This window comes from Electrophorus electricus, chromosome 8 (assembly GCF_041902795.1).
Source record: "Electrophorus electricus isolate QZ-2024a chromosome 8, ASM4190279v1, whole genome shotgun sequence".
Classification (NCBI taxonomy): domain Eukaryota; kingdom Metazoa; phylum Chordata; class Actinopteri; order Gymnotiformes; family Gymnotidae; genus Electrophorus; species Electrophorus electricus.
The window spans coordinates 844631-867500 of record NC_137504.1 but is presented as its reverse complement, the minus strand read 5'-3'; the positions used below and the strand labels follow the sequence as shown (position 1 = coordinate 867500).

Here is a 22870-nt window from a genome sequence, read left to right as displayed (position 1 = left end):
TATGTATTTGTTATGACATGTCATGCTATGTTATGTACTTGTTATGTCATGTTATGTTATGTATTATGTATTTGTTAGTATATGTTATGTTGTTATGTATGTTATGCATTTAATATGCCATGTTATGCGGTTATGCATGTTATGACATGTTATGCTATGTTATGTATGTGTTATGGCATGTTATGCTATGTTATATATTTATGATGTTATGCTATGCTATGCTGTTATGTATGTGTTATGACATGTTATGCTATGTTATGTATGTGTTATGTATATGTTATTTAAGGGTTAATTAAACACTAAAGCATTCAAACATCACTGTCCTGCCCATCAGCCCCCAACACCACATGTGTTCTGATGTCTCTGTGTTCTGATGTTTGTGTCCTGATGTCTCTGTATGTTGTCTGTGTTCTGATGTCTCTGTGTGTTCTGATGTCTGTGTGTCTTGATGTCTCTGTGTGTTCTGATGTCTGTGTTCTGATGTCTCTGTGTGTTCTGATGTTTGTGTTCTGATGTCTGTGTGTCCTGATGTCTCTGTATGTTGTCTGTGTTCTGATGTCTCTGTATGTTCTGATGTCTGTGTGTCCTGATGTCTCTGTATGTTCTGATGTTTGTGTTCTGATGTCTTTGTGTCCTGATGTCTCTGTATGTTCTGATGTCTGTGTCCTGATGTCTCTGTATGTTGTCTGTGTTCTGATGTCTCTGTGTGTTCTGATGTCTGTGTGTCTTGATGTCTCTGTGTGTTCTGATGTCTGTGTTCTGATGTCTCTGTGTGTTCTGATGTTTGTGTTCTGATGTCTGTGTGTCCTGATGTCTCTGTATGTTGTCTGTGTCCTGATGTCTCTGTATGTTCTGATGTCTGTGTGTCCTGATGTCTCTGTATGTTGTCTGTGTTCTGATGTCTCTGTGTGTCCTGATGTCTCTGTATGTTGTGTGTTCTGATGTCTCTGTATGTTCTGATGTCTGTGTGTCTTGATGTCTCTGTGTGTTCTGATGTCTGTGTTCTGATGTCTCTGTGTTCTGATGTTTGTGTTCTGATGTCTGTGTGTCCTGATGTCTCTGTATGTTGTCTGTGTCCTGATGTCTCTGTATGTTCTGATGTCTGTGTGTCCTGATGTCTCTGTATGTTGTCTGTGTTCTGATGTCTCTGTGTGTCCTGATGTCTCTGTATGATGTCTGTGTTCTGATGTCTCTGTGTGTTCTGATGTCTGTGTGTCCTGATGTCTCTGTGTGTTGTCTGTGTTCTGATGTCTCTGTGTTCTGATGTCTGTGTTCTGATGTCTCTGTGCTCTGTTGTCTCTGACCCATAGCCCATGTGCATGCTCATGGCTGCTGTTTCATCCATATTGAGGTCAAGAAGTGAAGGATGTAGCACAAAGAAGGAGAAAAAGAAGAGAAGCAGGAGGAGGTGGAGGAGGAGGAGAAGGAGAAGGCACAAAACGAGACATATAAACTCCAAGTCCCAGACTTCAGAGCTATGTACAGTGTTTATTGACAGAACAGCTTGTCCATGGAATCTCAGAGGTTAGTACAAACAGGGTCTCATTTCCTAGTGCGAGCGCTCTGTGGTGATGCTGTTGGAGAGGCCTGAGGGGGTGTGGTTACTTTATCAGGCCCACAGTGAGATCCCTCCGTGCACGGGGCTTGAGGCTTGGTGTGTGAACGTGTGCACTAAACCCATGCTGTCAGCTGCCCAGGATGCCCCTTTATTCTTTAGCGCGATTCAGCTTGTGTAGGAGTGTTACATATAAAGCACACTCGGCACAGGGGAAGAAGGCACACGCCAAATCTATTCAGAGCTACAGAATGACAGATGAGCGTTACTCTTCATGACAACTAGAGCATGCATCCATCCAGAGAGCGTACCTCACAACCTTTTGTTTCTGATCCTGTCCTCTCTCTCTCTCTCTCTCACACACTCACACACACACACACACTCACACACACACTCACACACACACTCACACACACACACACACTCACACTCACACACACACACACACACACACTCACACACACACACACACACACACACACACTCACACACACACACACACACACACACACACACACACACACACTCACGGTATAAGTTATGGTAAAAAATACCTTCTTATCTAGTAAATTCTGGAGTTCTTTGAACCTGAGATGTGCTGTGAAACATGTCAGTACTAAGGGGTGAAGTCAAATCTTCTCTTTTTACACCTACGTGTGGGCAAGAGATTTACAGAGAGACAGAAAGTGTTGATTCTCAGTGACAGTAAAAATCTCGGTTGGCTTTTTCTCTTCAAGCTGGAGATATGATAAATTAGGCATAACATGCTCCTGAAAGCCACAGTGGCATTCCTTCTTTAAAACACTCCACATTTGGCAAAAAGAAATCATTACAAAATCAATACGTTGAAGTCATCAGGTTTAGTACAGTAGCAAATAGGAACAATTGTTATACTAAGTGAGCAAATGTTTACATTGGTGAATTATCAGTGATTCTTTCCATAACATTGCTCAGTCATACAATAAAGTACAAACCAGGAAGTCTTTAAAAATGCATGTCCATAGAAATGGGATTATATTTACAGTAATAACTGGTTCCAGTTGAAAGGTTATCAGCACTGGGTCTTATATCAGCCCTAACACCCAAGTTTCTCATAATCATCTGTAATTATATACACCACCAACACTGGGATTTCTTCTGTAATTTAGGCAGTTGAGAAGAGTTTAGCATTTACCAAACTCACCAGGTAACGTCCCGAGACACAGAGTGAAGAGGTAGGGAGAAAATACGCTTGAATGTTCATACGTGTTTGATGGCAGTAAATTAATGTACTCAGTGGCGATGCAAACTGTTGCATTTTCTAAATTCCATTGCTTCAACAGGGCCTTACACACAACTCAAACTCACTCGCTGTATGTGACATGATCAGGACATGACAGTCATCTTGAACAGACACTGGTCCTCTCCACCTCCACCAGAAAATATTCACACTTTTAGGACATTTGAAAAAAGCTAAACTGTACTTCATAAACATTCATGTATTTCCTCCTCATGCCAAATGAAATAAATACTAAAGGGAATAAATAATTTCCAGAAGCCAGCAGGGATTCTTAGTTTGGGAACATCTGCCTGGCCCTGAACCTCTCGACACAGTCTCAAGATCTGGAATGTCATTATTAATAGAAAATGTAAACTTTTCTTCGATTATATAATATCATAGGCATGCGTGCATTGGCTATAGGGCAAGGATGGAGTACGAACAGTGAAGGTTAACTGTGCTAGAGAGCGTTAAAGGTAAGATGTTAACTGCAGTCCTGTTGTCAACTTGTTGTAGCTACGGATGTTCGGGATTATAGGTGGGTCTGTCATGCTAAACTTAGTTGCCGATGATTGTACTAAAAACTCATGAAAGCAAACACAACCATACAAAAAGTTATCATAACCAAACATGTTTGGAATTTTAGTATGACTGTTCTCCTTTACTGTTAAATTATATAACATGTTTTATTAGTGCAAAATATATAGTCTAACTGCAAAAGAATCTCATTTTGAGTCTGTCAACCCCCAAATCAGACCATCCTCCAAATCAGACCAACTCCAGAATCACACCAACCCCTCCACAGCCTCTATGGCTTTTGAATTCTAGTATGAAAACCTGCTCAAGGAAACTGTAATGCAAAAAATGCCAAGAAACCACTTTTCATACAGTTCATCACAAACACTACATTGTTATGCACCACTATAACACTAAAATACCGTAGTACCGTAGTTCTCAACGTTACCCACAACTTTCTTCTCAGTGAATAGTTTCTTCAGGCTCCACATCTTGTAACTATCTGGTTCACTAAAAGAAGCAATCTTTCACAGAAACAATATTTAACAAAACAATGGAACATAACAGCAGAGTATGAACTGTCTCTATGCTAATACACCTTCACGGACACAAGGAAGACCATTGCTCTGGTGTTCCTCCAGTCAGGACCATCCTATATTGTGCTTATGATTTTCAGACATTTCATTCTAAGGCGTCTTCCTGCATGCTGTGGATGTGAGGAGTGGACCCAGGGCTTCACAGAGTGAAGACTTCACCAATAATACCGAACTCCTGTCTGCTGTCCCAACATCTTGCCAAAGTCAGTTCTTCACGATTTCAAAAAGAAATAGATCATTTCATATGTAAACACAAATATATGCTTAAAGAACTCTTAGTTGCTTTGAATACATACATATACCCTTTTAACAATCCTATATAATATATATTTACAAGTCAGGGAGGAAAATGACAGAATTTCCTTTTTGTTCATTTTTCCCAGCGGGTTTGCATGAAGCAGACTCCTTAACCCCTTAACTGCTGGCTCTGGTCAGTAAAGTAGCGTAATCTTGAATAAACGTGTGTATGTAATGTTCAACCCCTGGAACTGCAAAAACAGCTAAGCAACATACACACAAAGAAAGAAAACATTAAGAAAAACAAATAACAAACAATAAAGTATATAAAGAAGAATTCTTGTATATAAAGAAACATTCTTGAAATTAAAATTCCGAATCATATTCTAGCAAAATTTTTAAAATTTTGCACATTGGCACTTATATCATGACATTTTAAAACCATGTTTTAATTTAATTTTAAACAGTGCTCTTATGATGTAGCACCTCACATTTTTTTGTGTCTTCCATATGCCGCAATACACTGAACTGAATCTCATGTTCAGAATGTTCACCAGTGTTCACTTTGTTCACCATTTTTCATGGTGTTCACCAGTGTTCCCAAGTGTTCACCTGTGTTCACCAGTGTTCCCCAGAGTTCACAGTGTTCACGGTGTTCACTATTGTTCCCCAGAGTTCACGGTGTTCACCAGTGTTCACCAGTATTCACCAGTGTTCCCTAGAGTTCACGGTGTTCAACAGTGTTCCTAAGTGTTCACCAGTATTCACTGTGTTCACCAGAGTTCACCAGTGTTCACCAGTGTTCATAGTGTTACCTTTTTAGAATGTTAAAGTTTTAGTCATACAGCTAAAAGCACGGTGGCAAAAACTGTTCTAAAATGATGAAGAGTAACAATTATATTTAAAAAATAAGCACGTAAAGTAAAAAAAAAAGTCACAACATGAAGAAATCTCAGCTACAAGTACAAAAGTGTCAGGCTGTATGACCCATCTTCAATGTCTAATTAAACTTTTTTGAACGCTTGGCAAAAATTCTGATATAATTTGTAAAAATCATAAAAATCAATATGTATCAAAAACAACATTTAAAAATACTTTTAGCAACACTTAAACTCACTACAGAACCTACTATGACATCTAAATGAGGCCTCTGGGACAGGCAGCGTTTGGTTAGAATCTCCCTCCGTTGGTGTCTATGTTAGCCAGCAATTAAGGTGCTCCAATGTTAACTGGAATTAGTTCTGTTTTTATATATTAACACGTTATAATAATTCAGTTTTGCTTCAGTGTTGCAAACCTAAATGGCAGGATATGAACAAGCAAACAAAAAAATGATACAAAAAGAAGGTGATGAAGGCTGGAAGCAGAGATGCTTCTCTTGCTGCCCCAGCGGGTGTTTAATTGACGTAGTAGAGCCAGTAGATGATGTTGAAGAAGGAGAAGACAGTGGGGAAGATCAACCTCGACCACTTGTCGATAGAGTTTACGTCAGTCAAGTCGGGGATGGTGATCTTGAGCTGAGAGGCGCGTCTGCGGAGACGGCTCTTCTTCTGCGCCACGTGCCGCTCCAGAGCGCTGCGACCGAAGCCGTGTCGGACCAGGCCAGGCTTGCGGTATTGCAGGGCGGAGCTGTCGTAGGCCAGCATGCTGCTACGTGGGTCGCCCAGGCCCAGCGCCAGCTCGGATCCGCCCAGCTCATTCTTCATCTCCAGAGGGCTGAGGAGGATGCTTTCGTGAGGTTCCATCTGCACGGAGAAAGAGGAACTCACTTATCACCAGAAGATCCACGAAACACGAGACACACAGAAGTACGGTGTTCACATACCAAATGCTATCTAATGTAAACAATGGCTTCTTACTCATCACTCAGACACTGAAACACCACTGCACACAAAACACACAAATTAGGACAACGAAGACACAAGGCTTTGTGAACATGGGTTGGAGCAGACATGGTACAAAGAAAAGCAGATCTGAGATACATCATGTCCCAATACGCTGTAGACTTTACACTCCTCCCAACACACTTTACACTTTACACTCCTCCCAACACGCTGTAGACTTTACACTCCTCCCAAAACACTTTACACTTTACACTCCTCCCAAAACACTTTACACTGAAACTCATTCCACCTGACAACTCAAAAAATTGAATAAAAAACAAAGCTGACTCATGTTCACAAACAGTGCACACAACTAAATCAGTGAAATGTCTGTAATGTATTACTGTGTTTTATCTTAAATCAAACTACCACTGAAATTCCACAGAGGATGTTGGATTTGGTATATTTTTTAAGATGATTTTTGGAATTTCTCGCAGGTGTTAAAGTGTGTTTGAACCCAGTAAACCCTGTACAATTATTTTTAACTCCCCACTAACAAGCAGGCAAGTTGACGCCTCATAGTTCTGATGAAATAATGACTGCTCTCGTACAGTGGTACTATTATGCTAACCCTCATGCACAGGATCTGTCCTGTACTTTAACTGTATTAAAGTTCTTTAGATAAGTAAACACTATTGATGCTCTCCAACCCTTAAAGGTGGCGACAGGCTCTGTTCTAGTTCATCTGACACCTGACAACAAAAAGCTGTCAAAAATAGAAGCCTTTTGTTCTGGCTCTGTTGTTTTCTCTGTTGTTGTCTGATGTATTTTAATGAATGTTATTCAGTAAAATACAATAGACGTAGAAGCAGAATTTGCAGCAGTAAAACAGCAGCACATAACAAACCTGCCATGACAATACATGAATGCTGATCAAATCTCATGTTTTACAAGCTCAGCCATTCTAGCATTGTTGAACAATCCCTTCAGATGCAGAGGGGGTTTGATCCACTGAGGGTGAATGTAGGTGATGGAAATGAGAAAAACACAACTTCAACATGCTCCAAATCAAAAGAAAACATTAAAGCCAGGATCTCAAATCAGTTTGGCAAATTGTGCTCCATAACTCGTTACGACTGTTTATTTATTTTTCAGGTACCTTGTTTTTTTGATCGCCTAGTCCTACTGCTGCATCGTCCACAAAGATCGGTTCCCACATGGACTCATGAGCGTCAATATCCCTCTGCTTCATTCTGGCATAGAGAGCATCGTCTCTCTGAACTACACTTCCCACAAACCACTGCAAGCATACAAAATCACCATGACATCAATCAGTGGCAATGAGATGAGGAGAATCTCCCAGTGGGGACTGGTAGTTTTGTGAGGCCTGAGCTTTGGTCTTCCTCAGCCTCTTAAGCATGTCTGGTCCCATTACACACAAATTCAGGTAGTCAAGGAAACATTCTGACAGTGGTTGCTATGGAGATCGGTTCTTTGGTTTATTTTTAGAATTTGCACTTTAAGACCCTTACAGTGCTAAAACTATGAATTACAACTATACATACTCTATGTCAACTACTCAAGGCTTCAATGCTCGGTCTGTAATTACACCAAGACTTTCATTTGTCTTTACCTAGAACACAGTTTTCCTTAAACTTCACTCCACAAGCCCTACTGCGTGTCGAGGTACGTGGACTGGGTGAAGTGGAATGTGAAGTAGATTCTGGATCTGAATAGAAGCAGCTGAGAGCAGAAGCATCGTCTCTGACTAAAATGTGTATCAGGTTCTCATGCTGATCCCATTAGATGGATTTGCAGATTATTTTAAACTGAATTATGTCTTTGCACTTTGCCATTAACTCTGGACATTTTTCGCAATAGAGAGGACAATTATTACTTTTTCACACTTTAAGAATAATTCTGAGATTTCATAATATGAAGGGAAGTGGTCGCCCTGGTGAATCCAGAACTTTTAATACTAGATTGATTTTTCTCCTGTTTTCTCCCAACTTTGGTCATTCTGTCCGCGCAGCTCTCTGATGTGGTCTGACACATACCAGCCGTTTGATTTAAAGGTAAGTTTAGAGTAGTGAGAAGAAACATGCTCTCTGATTTATTGTCTGAACAGACAAAGTTTTACTGCTATGACACTGGTAACCTAAAAATTAATAAGTCAAACATTCAAAAACATTTATAATATGAAAACTTGACAGAATGATCAGTGATCATTTACGATACATAAAGACTTAAACACAATTATACACAGCAAGTGAACAAGTTTGGTTTGTGTTCTGTTCTGGCCAGACTACCAACTCTGCTGGATTCATCATACATGTGAGATTCATCATACATCATATTTTAACTTTTGCAGATACTGCCAGAACAAAGACCGATTGACTCGAGAAATCAGTGAGGTGCTGTCAGACTCCCAACCTGTAAAAACTACATCTGGGTCCCTCCTCATCCTCACCTCATTTAGGTCCCTCCTCATCCTCACCTCATTTAGGTCCCTCCTCATCCTCACCTCATTTAGGTCCCTCCTCTTCCTCACCTCATTTAGGTCCCTCCTCATCCTCACCTCATTTAGGTCCCTCCTCTTCCTCACCTCGTCTGGGTCCCTCCTCATCCTCACCTCATTTAGGTCCCTCCTCATCCTCACCTCATTTAGGTCCCTCCTCATCCTCACCTCATTTAGGTCCCTCCTCTTCCTCACCTCATTTAGGTCCCTCCTCATCCTCACCTCATTTAGGTCCCTCCTCTTCCTCACCTCGTCTGGGTCCCTCCTCATCCTCACCTCATTTAGGTCCCTCCTCTTCCTCACCTCGTCTGGGTCCCTCCTCATCCTCACCTCATTTAGGTCCCTCCTCTTCCTCACCTCGTGTGGGTCCCTCCTTATCCTCACCTTGTCTGGGTCCATCCACATCCTCACCTCGTTTGGGTCCCTCCTCATCCTCACCTCATTTGGGTCCCTCCTCATCCTCACCTCGTTTGGGTACCTCCTCATCCTCACCTCATTTGGGTACCTCCTCATCTTTACCTTGTCTGGGTCCCTCCACATCCTCACCTCGTTTGGGTCCCTCCTCATCCTCACCTCGTTTGGGTCCCTCCTCATCCTCACCTCGTTTGGGTCCCTCCACATCCTCACCTCGTTTGGGTCCCTCCTCATCCTCACCTCGTTTGGGTACCTCCTCATCTTTACCTTGTCTGGGTCCCTCCACATCCTCACCTCGTTTGGGTCCCTCCTCATCCTCACCTCGTTTGGGTCCCTCCTCATCCTCACCTCATTTGGGTACCTCCTCATCTTTACCTTGTCTGGGTCCCTCCACATCCTCACCTCGTTTGGGTCCCTCCTCATCCTCACCTTGTTTGGGTCCCTCCTCATCCTCACCTTGTTTGGGTCCCTCCTCATCCTCACCTCGTTTGGGTCCCTCCTCATCCTCACCTCGTTTGGGTACCTCCTCATCTTCACCTTGTTTGGGTCCCTCCACAAGCTCACCTCGTTTGGGTCCCTCCTCATCCTCACCTTGTCTGGGTCCCTCCACATCCTCACCTCGTTTGGGTCCCTCTTCATCCTCACCTCGTTTGGGTACCTCCTCATCTTCACCTTGTCTGGGTCCCTCCACAAGCTCACCTCGTTTGGGTCCCTCCTCATCCTCACCTCGTTTGGGTCCCTCCTCATCCTCACCTCGTTTGGGTCCCTCCTCATCCTCACCTCATTTGGGTCCCTCCTCATCCTCACCTTGTTTGGGTCCATCTTCATCTTCTCATTGTTGGCCGTGGCTGCCTTTTCTGCTGCTTTCTTCTGACGCTGAGGCCCTCGACCGAAGAAGATATAGTTGACGAGTGCGTACTCCAGCAGGGCGAGGAAGACGAAGACGAAGCAGCCCATCAGGTACATGTCGATGGCCTTCACGTAGGGGATCTTGGGAAGGGTCTCTCGCAAATGGGTGTTGATAGTTGTCATGGTGAGGACAGTAGTGATACCTGTGGTGGAATTACAGTAGCATGTCAAAGCACAAATACATTTTGGTTAATTTAATGCAGGAGAATGGACTATGCATTTATCCATTAGTGTGTAAATATTAAATTCTAAAACAGTGTTATTATGACTAACAGTACATAACAATCTGTGTCAGTAGCCTGCAAGCTACACGTGAAAACGTCTTCTTTTGTCTTTTTTTGTTATGCCTTTAATTAACCATTTAAAAGAGCCAATATTTTAATATTTCGATATGCATGTTGGAATTGCTGTAGCGTATTTTAAAACATTCAGTACATGTTTCAGTAAATTTGTTTTGACCACTGGTGTATCTCTTCTACAAAGGTTAGTTCTCTTGTTTTTATCACTCATGTTGAGATAGATGTGACCTACACAGTGTTTATGAATCTGCTGTTTCAGCTGTTGACTCCTGAGTGGTTATGAAGGTTTCTATAACCTACAGCGACTGGCAACAGGAATATTGCTCATATTCATAATACTACACTAATACTAATACACACTTCTGGTGTCAGTCTGATGGTTCTTCTGGAGTTTGTTGCCATAGCTACAGGACACTAGTGAATTACTGAATCATGATGAAAACTTAAATGTACTTCCTGTGTGACATCCTGTCATTAATTTGCCATAATGTGCAGAACTGGTGGTTAGGGTTAGGGATAGGGTCAGAGGTAGGGTCTGGGTCAGGGTTCTGTTTAACCCAAAGGTGTGTTAAGGTTAGGGTTAGTGGGTTAGGGTTGGGGTTAGGGTTAGAGTTAGGGTTAGGGTTAGTGGGTTAGGGTTAGGGTTAAGGGGGGTGTTCTGTGATGAGAGCATCACACATGCAAGCACACACACCCTGCAGCTTCTCATCAAAACCCCCTACAAATACACGAATCCATATCAGACTGCAATCAACAAAAGTACTTATACAGAAAGAAAAAGGGTGTGTGTGTGTGTGTGTGTGTGTGTGTGTGTGTGTGTGTGAAAGAGTGTGTGTGGGAGTGAGTATATATATATATATATATATATATATATATATATATATATATATATATATATATATATATATATATATATATATATATATATATATATATATATATAAATTAGAGAACAATCTATGAACACTTGATTTTTTCATAAATAATGTAATTCTATGGTCTATGTAATTCTATGTAATTCTAATATTGTCTTCTATGGTCAAGATGAAGGATTTTTTGTTAGGGGTATACCATGCCATTAGAACAGTGTTTTACAAAGTAACCAAGTACTTCAACATAAAGCCTTTATTTAGCAGAAATCACAATGATCAACATTAGAGATCAGCATTGGCTGTAGCACAGATCACAACTACATTTCCTGAAGGTTACAACCGTCACCAATCAGTAGGAAACGTGCAGGCCGTTGCTTTGAATGACTTCAGCACATCTGAGGCCACAGGACATCACTAGTCTCTCACACTCTGGTGGGATTTTGGTCCACTCTTCTTGCAGTCTCTTCCACAGTTCAGTGACTGTTGTGGGTTTCTTGGCCATAACTTTGTCACTAAGGGTTTTCCAGGTTTTCTATTGGGTGTAGATCAGGACTCTGATCTGGCCATTTCACTGTTTCAGTGCAAAGGAACTGCTTTACTCGCTTTGCTGTGGCAGGGGCTTTGTCCTGCAGGAAAATTGCTGGCTGACTGAGTGATGAACACAAGGAAGGAACCACGTGTTGTTGAAGAAGGTTCTGATACACACTTGCATTCACTCTGCCATGCAGCTGTGTGAGAGGTCCAACTCCTGCTGGGGAAAACATTCCCAAAACCATGACACTTCCTCCTCCACCTTTCACTGACTTCTTTACACACTTTGGATTCAGTCTTTCCCCAGTTTGTCGACAAACATAATGTCTCCCATCAGACCCAAATAAACTAAAGTTGCTTTCATCACTAAGTGAACTCTGGACCACTTCTCTGTCCACACAACATGCTCCTCAGCAAAGGTTAGTCTCACCTTTTGATTCTTGCCGCTAATGAGAGGTTTGGAGGTTTTTGGCTTTCAGTCCAATTGCTCTTAAACGTCGAGACACTGTATGACGAGACAGATCCTTACCCTATTCAGTGCTTAACCGGCGAGCAATTCCAGCTGCAGTGTTGAAGCGATTACCTGTGGAGATTCTCTGCATTATCCTGTCCTTTCTTGCATTTGTCTTTCGTGGGCGACCAGCCTTCTTGGGGACTTGAATGAGTTTGTGATGTTGTAAAGATTTAATATTCTAGAAATCACAGACTTGGAACGACCAACTTCTCTTGCTATGGCTGATAGGGTCACTCGTTTGGCTTCATCTGGACAACCTGCTGCCGGAGGGTTTCAGTCACTTTGGAACGGCTCACCAACTTGCACAGTCAGTGAAAACTGGGGTTAGGCTGCCAGGTAAATAGGGTTTGTCAGATAATTAAGGAAATTAGCACCAGGTGCCAGATTAACACCCAATATTAGCACCAACTTGCAGGTATCTGCAAGTGTTCCCTAAATTTCAGTATTATTTCAATTATCTCATTTAAGTTTTTTATACTGTGCTTTAGAATATATATAACTCATGAAATAAGCTTAAAATACGGCTTTTTCACTCCAGTTAGAATAAATTCACATAGGTCTACATTTAGGAAGTTGTGTGTTGTTCTCTAATTTTGAGCTGCAGTGTGTTTGTATATCTATCTATCTATCTATCTATCTATCTATCTATCTATCTATCTATCTATCTATCTATCTATCTATCTATCTATCTATCTATCTATCTATCTATCTATCTATCTGTGTGTGTATCTATCTATCTATCTATCTCTCTCTCTCTCTCTCTCTCTCTCTCTCTATATATATATATATATATATATATATGTGTGTGTGTGTGTGTGTGTGTGTGTGTGTGTGTGTGTGTGTGTCATAAGCCTGGTGCGATGGCCTTACATAATCAAATATGATCATGGAAAAACTGAGTCATTCAGGAAATTTAAAAAAAAGGCAGACAAGCAAATGGAAGGAAAGAAGACGTAGGCAAATCAGAGCATGAAGCTCCACCCATGACTCCACCCACAACTGCACCCATGACTCCAGCCACGACTCCACCCATGACTCCACCCATTTTCAAACATGCAGAGATATCGTGTTTGGAGGCAAAGGGGTGAGAACAGGAATGGCACTACTCTTAATGAACTTCCCAGTCTTGGCTTCAAAGGAAGAAATAATAATAATAATAATAATAATAATAATAATAATAATAAATGTATGTATTTATTTATTTTAAAAAATATTGTAAAAACATTATTTTATCATTTATTTATTGTTTTGAAACCTACATCTGCTAACTTGTCATAAAGATTTGCAATAAAACAGAATCGCAAAACTGCAGTTCTTTTGTTTTCTTCTGAAATGGTGATGATGTCAGACTTTTGTCTGAGCAGTAAATCAGGGTGTGACTGTAACCCCAGACATAGATGTGTCTAACCCTAACCCTGAATCCTAACTCTAACCCTAATCTTAATCCTAATCCTAATCCTAAACCCTAACTCTAACCCTAACCCTAACCCAACCCTAATCCTAAACCCTAACTCTAACCCTAATCCTAACCCTAACCTAATCCTAATCCTAAACCCTAACTCTAACCCTAACCCTAACCCAACCCTAATCCTAAACCCTAACTCTAACCCTAATCCTAATCCTAATCCTAAACCCTAACTCTAACCCTAACTTTAACTCTAACTCTAACCCTACCCCTAACACCTAACTCTAGCCCTAACCCTAACCCTAAACCCTAACTCCAACCCTAATCCTAATCCTAATCCTAATCCTAATCCTAACTTTAACTCTAATCCTAATCCTAACCCTAACTCTAACCCTAACCCTAACCCTAAATCTAACCCTAACCTAACCCTAACTCTAACCCTAATCCTAACCCTAACTCTAACCCTAATCCTAATCCTAATCCTAATCCTAATCCTAATTTTAACTCTAATCCTAATCCTAACCCTAACTCTAACCCTAACCCTAAATCTAACTCTAACCTTAACCCTAAACCCTAACTCTAACCCTAATGTTAACCCTAACCCTAATTCTAACTTTAACCCTAACCTTAAACTCTAATCCTAATCCTGACTTTAACTCTAACCCTAACCCTAAATCCTAACTCTAACCATAATACTAACCCTAACTCTAACCCTAACCCTAACTCCCACTCTAACCCTAACCCTAACCCTAACCCTAATTCTAACCCTAACCCTAACCCTAACTCCCACTCTAACCCTAACCCTAACTCTAACCCTAACCCTAATTCTAACCCTAACTCTAACCCTAACCCTAATTCTAACTCTAACCCTAACCCTAATTCTAACCCTAACTCTAACCCTAACCCTAACCCTAACTCTAACCCTAATTCTAACTCTAACCCCTAACCCTAACCCTAACTCTAACTCTAGCGCTAACCCTAATTCTAACCCTAACTCCCACTCTAACCCTAACTCCCACTCTAACCCTAACCCTAACCCTAACTCCCACTCTAACCCTAACCCTAACTCTAACCCTAACCCTAATTCTAACCCTAACTCTAACCCTAACCCTAATTCTAACTCTAACCCTAACCCTAATTCTAACCCTAACTCTAACCCTAACCCTAACCCTAACTCTAACCCTAATTCTAACTCTAACCCCTAACCCTAACCCTAACTCTAACTCTAGCGCTAACCCTAATTCTAACCCTAACTCCCACTCTAACCCTAACCCTAACTCTAACCCTAACCCTAATTCTAACCCTAACTCTAACCCTAACCCTAACTCTAACTCTAGCGCTAACCCTAACCCTAACCCTAATTCTAACTATAACCCTAACCTTAAACACCAACTCTAACCCTAACCCTAACGCTTTGGACAGGCTCTGATGATGTTATCAGACTGACCACAGTAATTCAAATATCCTGTTTATCTGTCATTACTGTTTCGGCTACCAGTACGTCATTCACTTCTAATAGTTGCGTTACAGACGAGTACGTCTGTATGTAAAGTGTCTACTGCCTCATTCCTACTTGGACAAAAGACAAAGTTGTAAAGTGTCTGGTCTGAGTGAACCAGCTGCAGGGTGGAAGTGATGCTGATGACAAGCTCACCTAAAGCAACCCGGGCGGCGGATGCGTCGTAGTTAATCCAGAAGGAGACCCAGGACAGGATGGTGATCAGGATGGAAGGCATGTACGTTTGCAGGATGAAATATCCGATGTTCCTCTTCAGCTTGAAACTGAGAGATAGTCGAGGGTAGGCTCCTGACCCCCCCCACACACACACACAAACACACAGAACAGCACAGCACAAGCAGCTCAGTTAAACACAACAGCTCATCTCAGACAACTTTTCACTACTGCACAGCTTCCCTAAACTGGTGCAAGGTGTGTCCAGATCGAAGCCTTAACACACACCATGCTAGATCACAGCAGGGTCGTGGCAGGCCTGTTTTAGCACTTAGCACTTTAGCGGTGTAATGGGGGTGAAAATCACTCCCTGAAAGGCCAATATTAGCTGACTACCTTACTCTGTGCAAACGGACTGATTATAGCGCCGTTAGGCAATGATAAAGATTACGGGCTTTTTCCCTTCGAGGGAGAATTCTCATTATAAGAGGAATGTGGTCCAAGAACAGGCTAATTCTGGAGGTACTAGCAGTGTGGTGTTCTAGTGGAGGGGTCCAGGAGGTGGTGCTATCTTCAGCACATACCACGTAGCACACCACACCAGTGTATTAAGTGAATACTACTGATTAATTAGATGACTCCAACATAGACACGTCTACAACTCTCTACATCACTAAGAATGCTGAGATTTACAAATCACTCAAATTAAAATAAATATATATACCTGTTAGGGTTATAATATATATATAACATATACCTGTTAGGGTTATTATATATATTTAAATATATGGTGTGCCCCCAGTTTAATACCAGTATATAACGTAGCCCACCACACCAGTGCCCGCAGTCTAATACCAGTATATAACGTAGCCCACCACACCAGTGCCCCCAGTCTAATACAGTATATAACGTAGCCCACCACACCAGTGCCCCCAGTCTAATACCAGTATATAACGTAGCCCACCACACCAGTGCCCGCAGTCTAATACCAGTATATAACGTAGCCCACCACACCAGTGCCCGCAGTTTAATACCAGTATATAACGTAGCCCACCACACCAGTGCCCGCAGTCTAATACCAGTATATAACGTTGCCCACCACACCAGTGCCCCCAGTCTAATACCAGTATATAACGTAGCCCACCACACCAGTGCCCGCAGTCTAATACCAGTATATAACGTAGCCCACCACACCAGTGCCCGCAGTCTAATACCAGTATATAACGTAGCCCACCACACCAGTGCCCGCAGTCTAATACCAGTATATAACGTAGCCCACCACACCAGTGCCCGCAGTCTAATACCAGTATATAACGTAGCCCACCACACCAGTGCCCCCAGTCTAATACCAGTATATAACGTAGCCCACCACACCAGTGCCCGCAGTCTAATACCAGTATATAACGTAGCCCACCACACCAGTGCCCGCAGTCTAATACCAGTATATAACGTAGCCCACCACACCAGTGCCCGCAGTCTAATACCAGTATATAACGTAGCCCACCACACCAGTGCCCGCAGTCTAATACCAGTATATAACGTAGCCCACCACACCAGTGCCCCCAGTCTAATACCAGTATATAACCTAGCCCACCACACCAGTGCCCGCAGTCTAATACCAGTATATAACGTAGCCCACCACACCAGTGCCCGCAGTCTAATACCAGTATATAACGTAGCCCACCACACCAGTGCCCCCAGTCTAATACCAGTATATAACGTAGCCCACCACACCAGTGCCCCCAGTCTAATACCAGTATATAACCTAGCCCACCACACCAGTGCCCGCAGTCTAATACCAGTATATAACGTAGCCCACCACACCAGTGCCCGCAGTCTAATACCAGTATATAACGTAGCCCACCACACCAGTGCCCGCAGTCTAATACCAGTATATAACCTAGCCCACCACACCAGTGCCCGCAGTCTAATACCAGTATATAACGTAGCCCACCACACCAGTGCCCGCAGTTTAATACCAGTATATAACGTAGCCCACCACACCAGTGCCCGCAGTCTAATACCAGTATATAACGTAGCCCACCACACCAGTGCCCGCAGTCTAATACCAGTATATAACGTAGCCCACCACACCAGTGCCCGCAGTCTAATACCAGTATATAACGTAGCCCACCACACCAGTGCCCGCAGTCTAATACCAGTATATAACGTAGCCCACCACACCAGTGCCCGCAGTCTAATACCAGTATATAACGTAGCCCACCACACCAGTGCCCGCAGTCTAATACCAGTATATAACGTAGCCCACCACACCAGTGCCCGCAGTCTAATACCAGTATATAACGTAGCCCACCACACCAGTGCCCGCAGTCTAATACCAGCATATAACGTAGCCCACCACACCAGTGCCCGCAGTCTAATACCAATATATAACATAGCCCACCACACCAGTGCCCGCAGTCTAATACCAGTATATAACGTAGCCCACCACACCAGTGCCCCCAGTCTAATACCAGTATACCACATAGTCCACCATCACTCTAATCCCAATGTCTCAAGTGTTCCAAATGAGACCACAGTGCTCTATCTTTGAAAGGTTTGTCAAAGCCCCATCACGCTACACTGCACCCTCAGCTCCACCTCTCCAACTCTCCACAGAGCCTACAACCACATACCTAATACACCTGTGTGTTGGGTGTGTGTGTGTGTGTTGGGTGTGTGTGTGTGTGTGTGTGTGTGTGTTGGGTGTGTGTTGGGTGTGTGTGTGTGTGTTGGGTGTGTGTTGGGTGCTCAGACACCCTCTGCACCCATCACCTTTGCTCCAGCCTGGAGGACACCAGCACACTAGTTTCATCAAGGCAGATAATTCCAGACTTCCTCATCAACTGGTTCACGAAAATCAGGAGAACAGAAATGAAAACTGTAGCTGAGAAGATCTAGAGAACCATTACAGGAGGAGAACTGTTAAACTGCTAAAATCTCAAAAAGGGTTCAAGGAATGAACGTGAGGTCACCACATGAGGTCATCAGATGATGTCATCAGGCTCTGGAGTTCTGCTCCTACACAATGTATTACACTCACCTGTGGAGAAGGCCACACCCTTACTCGTGGAGAATACCATGTTCTTACCTGTGGAGAAGACCACATTCTTGGATATGAGCTTGTAGTCCACGATGGAGAACTGAGGCAGCTCTATTCTCTCCACGCCTGTCACCGCGTGGTCACCTCCACGCCAGTAGAACTCAATGTCATCTGTAGTGTAGCCATCTATGTTTGGACAAGACATAAAATCATGTGAGTGTATGCACCTGAGAAAGAGAGAGAGAGAGAGAGAGAGAGAGAGAGAGAGAGAGAGGGAGAGAATGAGAGAGAGAGAGAGAGAGAGATAGAGAGAGATAGAGACTGAGGTGTGTGGGGGGTTCGTATGTTTGCTGTTGTGTTGTAAACTGTACTGTACCCTCCCACACCATGTATATATAACTGTACTGTACCCAACATCATGTATATATAACTGTACTGTACCCAACATCATGTATATATAACTGTACTGTACCCAACACCATGTATATATAGCTGTACTGTACCCAACACCATGTATATATAACTGTATTGTACCCCACCCTCATCATGTATATATATAAGTATTGTACCCCACACCATGCATATATAACTGTATTGTACCCAACATCATGTATATATAACTGTACTGTACCCAACACCATGTATATATAGCTGTACTGTACCCAACATCATGTATATATAACTGTACTGTACCCAACACCATGTATATATAACTGTACTGTACCCAACACCATGCATATATAACTGTATTGTACCCCACCCTCATCATGGAAATATAACTGTATTGTACACCCACATCATGTATATATAACTGTACTGTACCCAACACCATGTATATATAACTGTACTGTACCGCACACCATGTATATAACTGTATTGTACCGCACACCATGTATATATAACTGTATTGTACCCCACACCATGTATATATAACTGTATTGTACCCCGCACCATGTATATATAACTGTACTGTACCCCACACCGTGTATATATAACTGTAGTGTACCCCACACCATGTATATATAACTGTATTGTACCCAACACCATGTATATATAACTGTATTGTACCCCTAACCAACCCCATGAGGTTCACAAAAGCATTTCAATACACAACCAACTTTCTAATGCACATGGCAAATAACCTTGAAATGAGAGAGAGAGAGAGAGAGAGAGAGTGAGAGAGGAGAGAGAGAGTGGAGGAGAGAGAGAAAGAGAGAGAGGGATAGACAGAAGTGGTCCACCAGGGCTGACGTCCTCTGTGTAATAATGCAGCTCTAGTATCACTTCCCTTCACTGTAGCCCAGTCACATGTTGCAGGCATTATGGGTCATTAGTGTGGAGTGACTGTACACCAGTGTATTAAGTGAATATATATATATATATATATTACCATCACCAGGCGCGTGTGAGCAACTAGATATCTAAACAAAATGAAACCATTCTAGACATTCTAGACTAATGGAAAATCCACATTGTAGTTCTGGCACTTTGCGTCTGTTCATATTCTTGATGCTGTGGTTTTGAATTACTGTAAAATATTTGTCACATATTGCCACCGACAGGCAGAAGTGATGCAGAAATGTTCCAGCACTTGGGCTGAACTATTAAGTGCGATCACGAACGTGTTCTGTGTTTACCTTTGGTAAAAGCCAGCATGAATATTTAAACAGCACAAGAGCTACTGGCTGTAGCTCAGTGGTTAAGGTACTTGACTTGTAATCAGAAGGTTGTCAGTTCAAGCCCCAACACTGCCAAGTTGCTGTTGTTGGGTCTCTGAGCAAGACCCTTAATTGCTCAAGCTGTACTCAGGCATAACTGAAAGCCCATTTGGATAAAAGTGTCAGTCAGTTAAATGCCGTAGTTGAAAAATGTTTGGCCTGCTGGTTCATGCCATCAACTGCAGCTGGGCAGTGAAGCACACCTGTGTTACCCATGTGTGGATCCAGGGCATTAATGATCTTAAAGGATCCTGGTGAAAACTGATACACCATAAATATCATTATGCACTGGCCTGCCTCAGAACACATGTTCAGTGACTCTGGCGGAGAGCTTCTGTATAAATCCTGGTTCTAGAAGAATACATCAACAAACAAACCAAACCTCCTTCCATATTTTTCTGATTTCAGGGGACTCGTGTGTCACGGTGCTTTAGTGGACATGGTGCTTTTGGTGGACATGTGGGGCAGACTCGTCCTCTGACTCACAGTGGACTAAGGCCACAAGACCCTCCTCTGCATGCAAGCCGTGATAGTCCCGTCTGAATGTGACCTTGGTCTTTGTGCGGTTGCCAAGGCATTCTGAAACCCCCCTGCTCCATTGTTTATACGCCGCTGTGTCTGCCTTTGCAGATGAGCTTTAGCCTGTCACACATCAGTGCATCCGAGTCTCCCGCTCTGCGACTGAACGCATGTGTGCTGGCCACTGCTGAACGGGGTGGCAGGTGGCTCTGTCTCCAGCTGACACGCTGAATCTCCCAAACACTTCAGGGATTGAACAGACCATGAACAATCCGTCCAGAAATACTGCCCCTTTACCCGGCCCATCCACGTCATTGGCACTGGCACTGACCACGGTATTATCAATTACTGTTTAAGGTTTCAGAAATATCAAGTGTCATGTGACCAGATCCATTCACACGGCAGCAAAATCTGTCTTGCTCACACTAACTGGTATGAATTGTTCGTGAGATTAAATTGACAGACTAGTGCTTGAGATTAGGTAACGGGTTCTCCTAGGTAACGTGTTCTCCTAGGAAACGATTTCTCCTAGGAAACAGATTCTCCTAGGTCGAGGGCATGGTTTTGCTTTTTTATGCGGATGAGAGATGCATCAGGCATTGGTTGCATGGATCTCTAGAGCAGAGCTGAAATGAATGTTTTAAAACAACAGTTTAAAACGAGTTTAATCCTATTTCTGGGGTCCAATTAAAAGTGTGTCCATACTATCCACACTGCACACACACACACACACACACACACACACACACACACTCTTGATTGTGCTGGTAGCAAACAGTATAATGGCCAGCAGCAGTACAAGCCCAGACTAGCCCACCACACACCTCGTCCCCTAGAGGGCGCTAGTAGTATGTAACGTTAGGGCTCATATCTAAAAGCGGATGCCAGCTTCTCTGCGTTGTGCTTCGCCAGTGCAGAAAGTTTGCCTAATACATGGTGGGCCGTGGAGATAACATCTGTGAGCAGGGAACACTGGGTAAGTCACCTCTGTGAAGAAAGACTTATCCTGCTCCAGGCTGGGAAACGGAGTCTTTTTATTGCACATGGCTTCATTCGCACATGACAAGGCCCAAGGACGAGACGCACATGCAGAAGGAGCTACAGGAAGCATCTGCTCGAAGCAGCTCTCACAAGCCCCCCGTGTCTGGATTAAACTCGGAGCGAAGCCCCTTACATGTAGATCGCATGTGACATCAGTGCCATGCACATGAGGCTTTGAAGCCCTTGCTGTCTACAGTCTTAAGCCCTGGTGTTTGAAGTCCTCTCTAGCTACACAGTCTGGTGTTTGAAACCCTCTCTGTCTACAGTCTTAAGCTCAGGTGTTTGAAGCCCTCTCTGTCTACAGTCTTAAGATCTGGTGTTTGAAGTCCTCTCTGTCTACAGTCTGAAGCCCTGGTGTTTGAAGCCCTCTCTGTCTACAGTCTTAAGATCTGGTGTTTGAAGTCCTCTCTGTCTACAGTCTGAAGCCCTGGTGTTTGAAGCCCTCTCTGTCTACAGTCTTAAGATCTGGTGTTTGAAGCCCTCTCTGTCTACAGTCTTAAGCCCTGGTGTTTGAAGCCCTCTCTGTCTACACAGTCTGGTGTTTGAAGCCCTCTCTGTCTACAGTCTTAAGCCCTGGTGTTTGAAGCCCTCTCTGTCTACAGTCTTAAGATCTGGTGTTTGAAGCCCTCTCTGTCTACAGTCTTAAGCCCTGGTGTTTGAAGCCCTCTCTGTCTACACAGTCTGGTGTTTGAAGCCCCCTCTGTCTACAGTCTTAAGCCCTGGTGTTTGAAGCCCTCTCTGTCTACAGTCTTAAGATCTGGTGTTTGAAGCCCTCTCTGTCTACAGTCTTAAGCCCTGGTGTTTGAAGCCCTCTCTGTCTACACAGTCTGGTGTTTGAAGTCCATGTCAGTGTTACTGGCAGTGCTTTGTCTGCATCACCAGCACTTCCCAGCATGCACATGCCTCCCTTAACAACCTCTATTGCATCATTCTGCAGGGAAAAATCTCCTAGGACATAGGATGTGTCCACGTCCTGAGAACCCCTGTCTCCTGTCCTCCAAGACCTCCTTCAGCTGGGCTCTCCAGCAAAAGTTCACGCAGCGCAGTTCTGCGTCATGGACACAAGGGGCCGAACTCCTCTGTGTGGAACGCTGTCCGTCTAATGACCACAGACCAGGAAGATCGACAGCAGCAGACCACCTTCTCCATCTCTCTGACCTTTTATGTCAGTGGGAGAAACGTAGTGAAGCTCTTTCAACATGTCTGCCAGGAGAAGTTACTGAGCCATTCAAATCATCACTATTGATTTATATCAAATTATTTTTGCTTTAAAGCTCATGGTTCTTTTGCTCATGTACATTTTTGTGATATTATTTTTGTTAAACAATAGATGTGGATAGTGATGATAAACACACCAGGCCATCGCTGAATACAGCTGGCCTCTCCGAGAGCTGTGTCAGTATGGCCTACTGCTCAGAGACGCAGCGTCT

General features: G+C 43.1%; 1 protein-coding gene across 2 annotated transcripts in view; it reads right to left on the bottom strand.

Annotated features, from left to right (window-relative positions):
- Positions 1-2396: 2396 nt before the first annotated feature.
- gabrb2b (gamma-aminobutyric acid type A receptor subunit beta2b) overlaps positions 2397-22870 on the bottom strand; it is a 63774-nt gene continuing 43300 nt past the window's right edge. Inside the window, exons 6-10 of one of the 2 annotated variants that reach the window (XM_035527383.2) lie at positions 18211-18348; positions 15102-15254; positions 9725-9969; positions 7145-7285; positions 2397-5907 (exon numbers count right to left, since the gene is read on the bottom strand). In XM_035527383.2, coding sequence (XP_035383276.1) covers positions 5560-5907; positions 7145-7285; positions 9725-9969; positions 15102-15254; positions 18211-18348 — 1025 coding nt within the window. In that variant the 3' untranslated portion in view covers positions 2397-5559. The remainder of the gene's footprint in view (positions 5908-7144; positions 7286-9724; positions 9970-15101; positions 15255-18210; positions 18349-22870) is intronic. The other variant, XM_035527384.2, reaches the window with a different exon arrangement.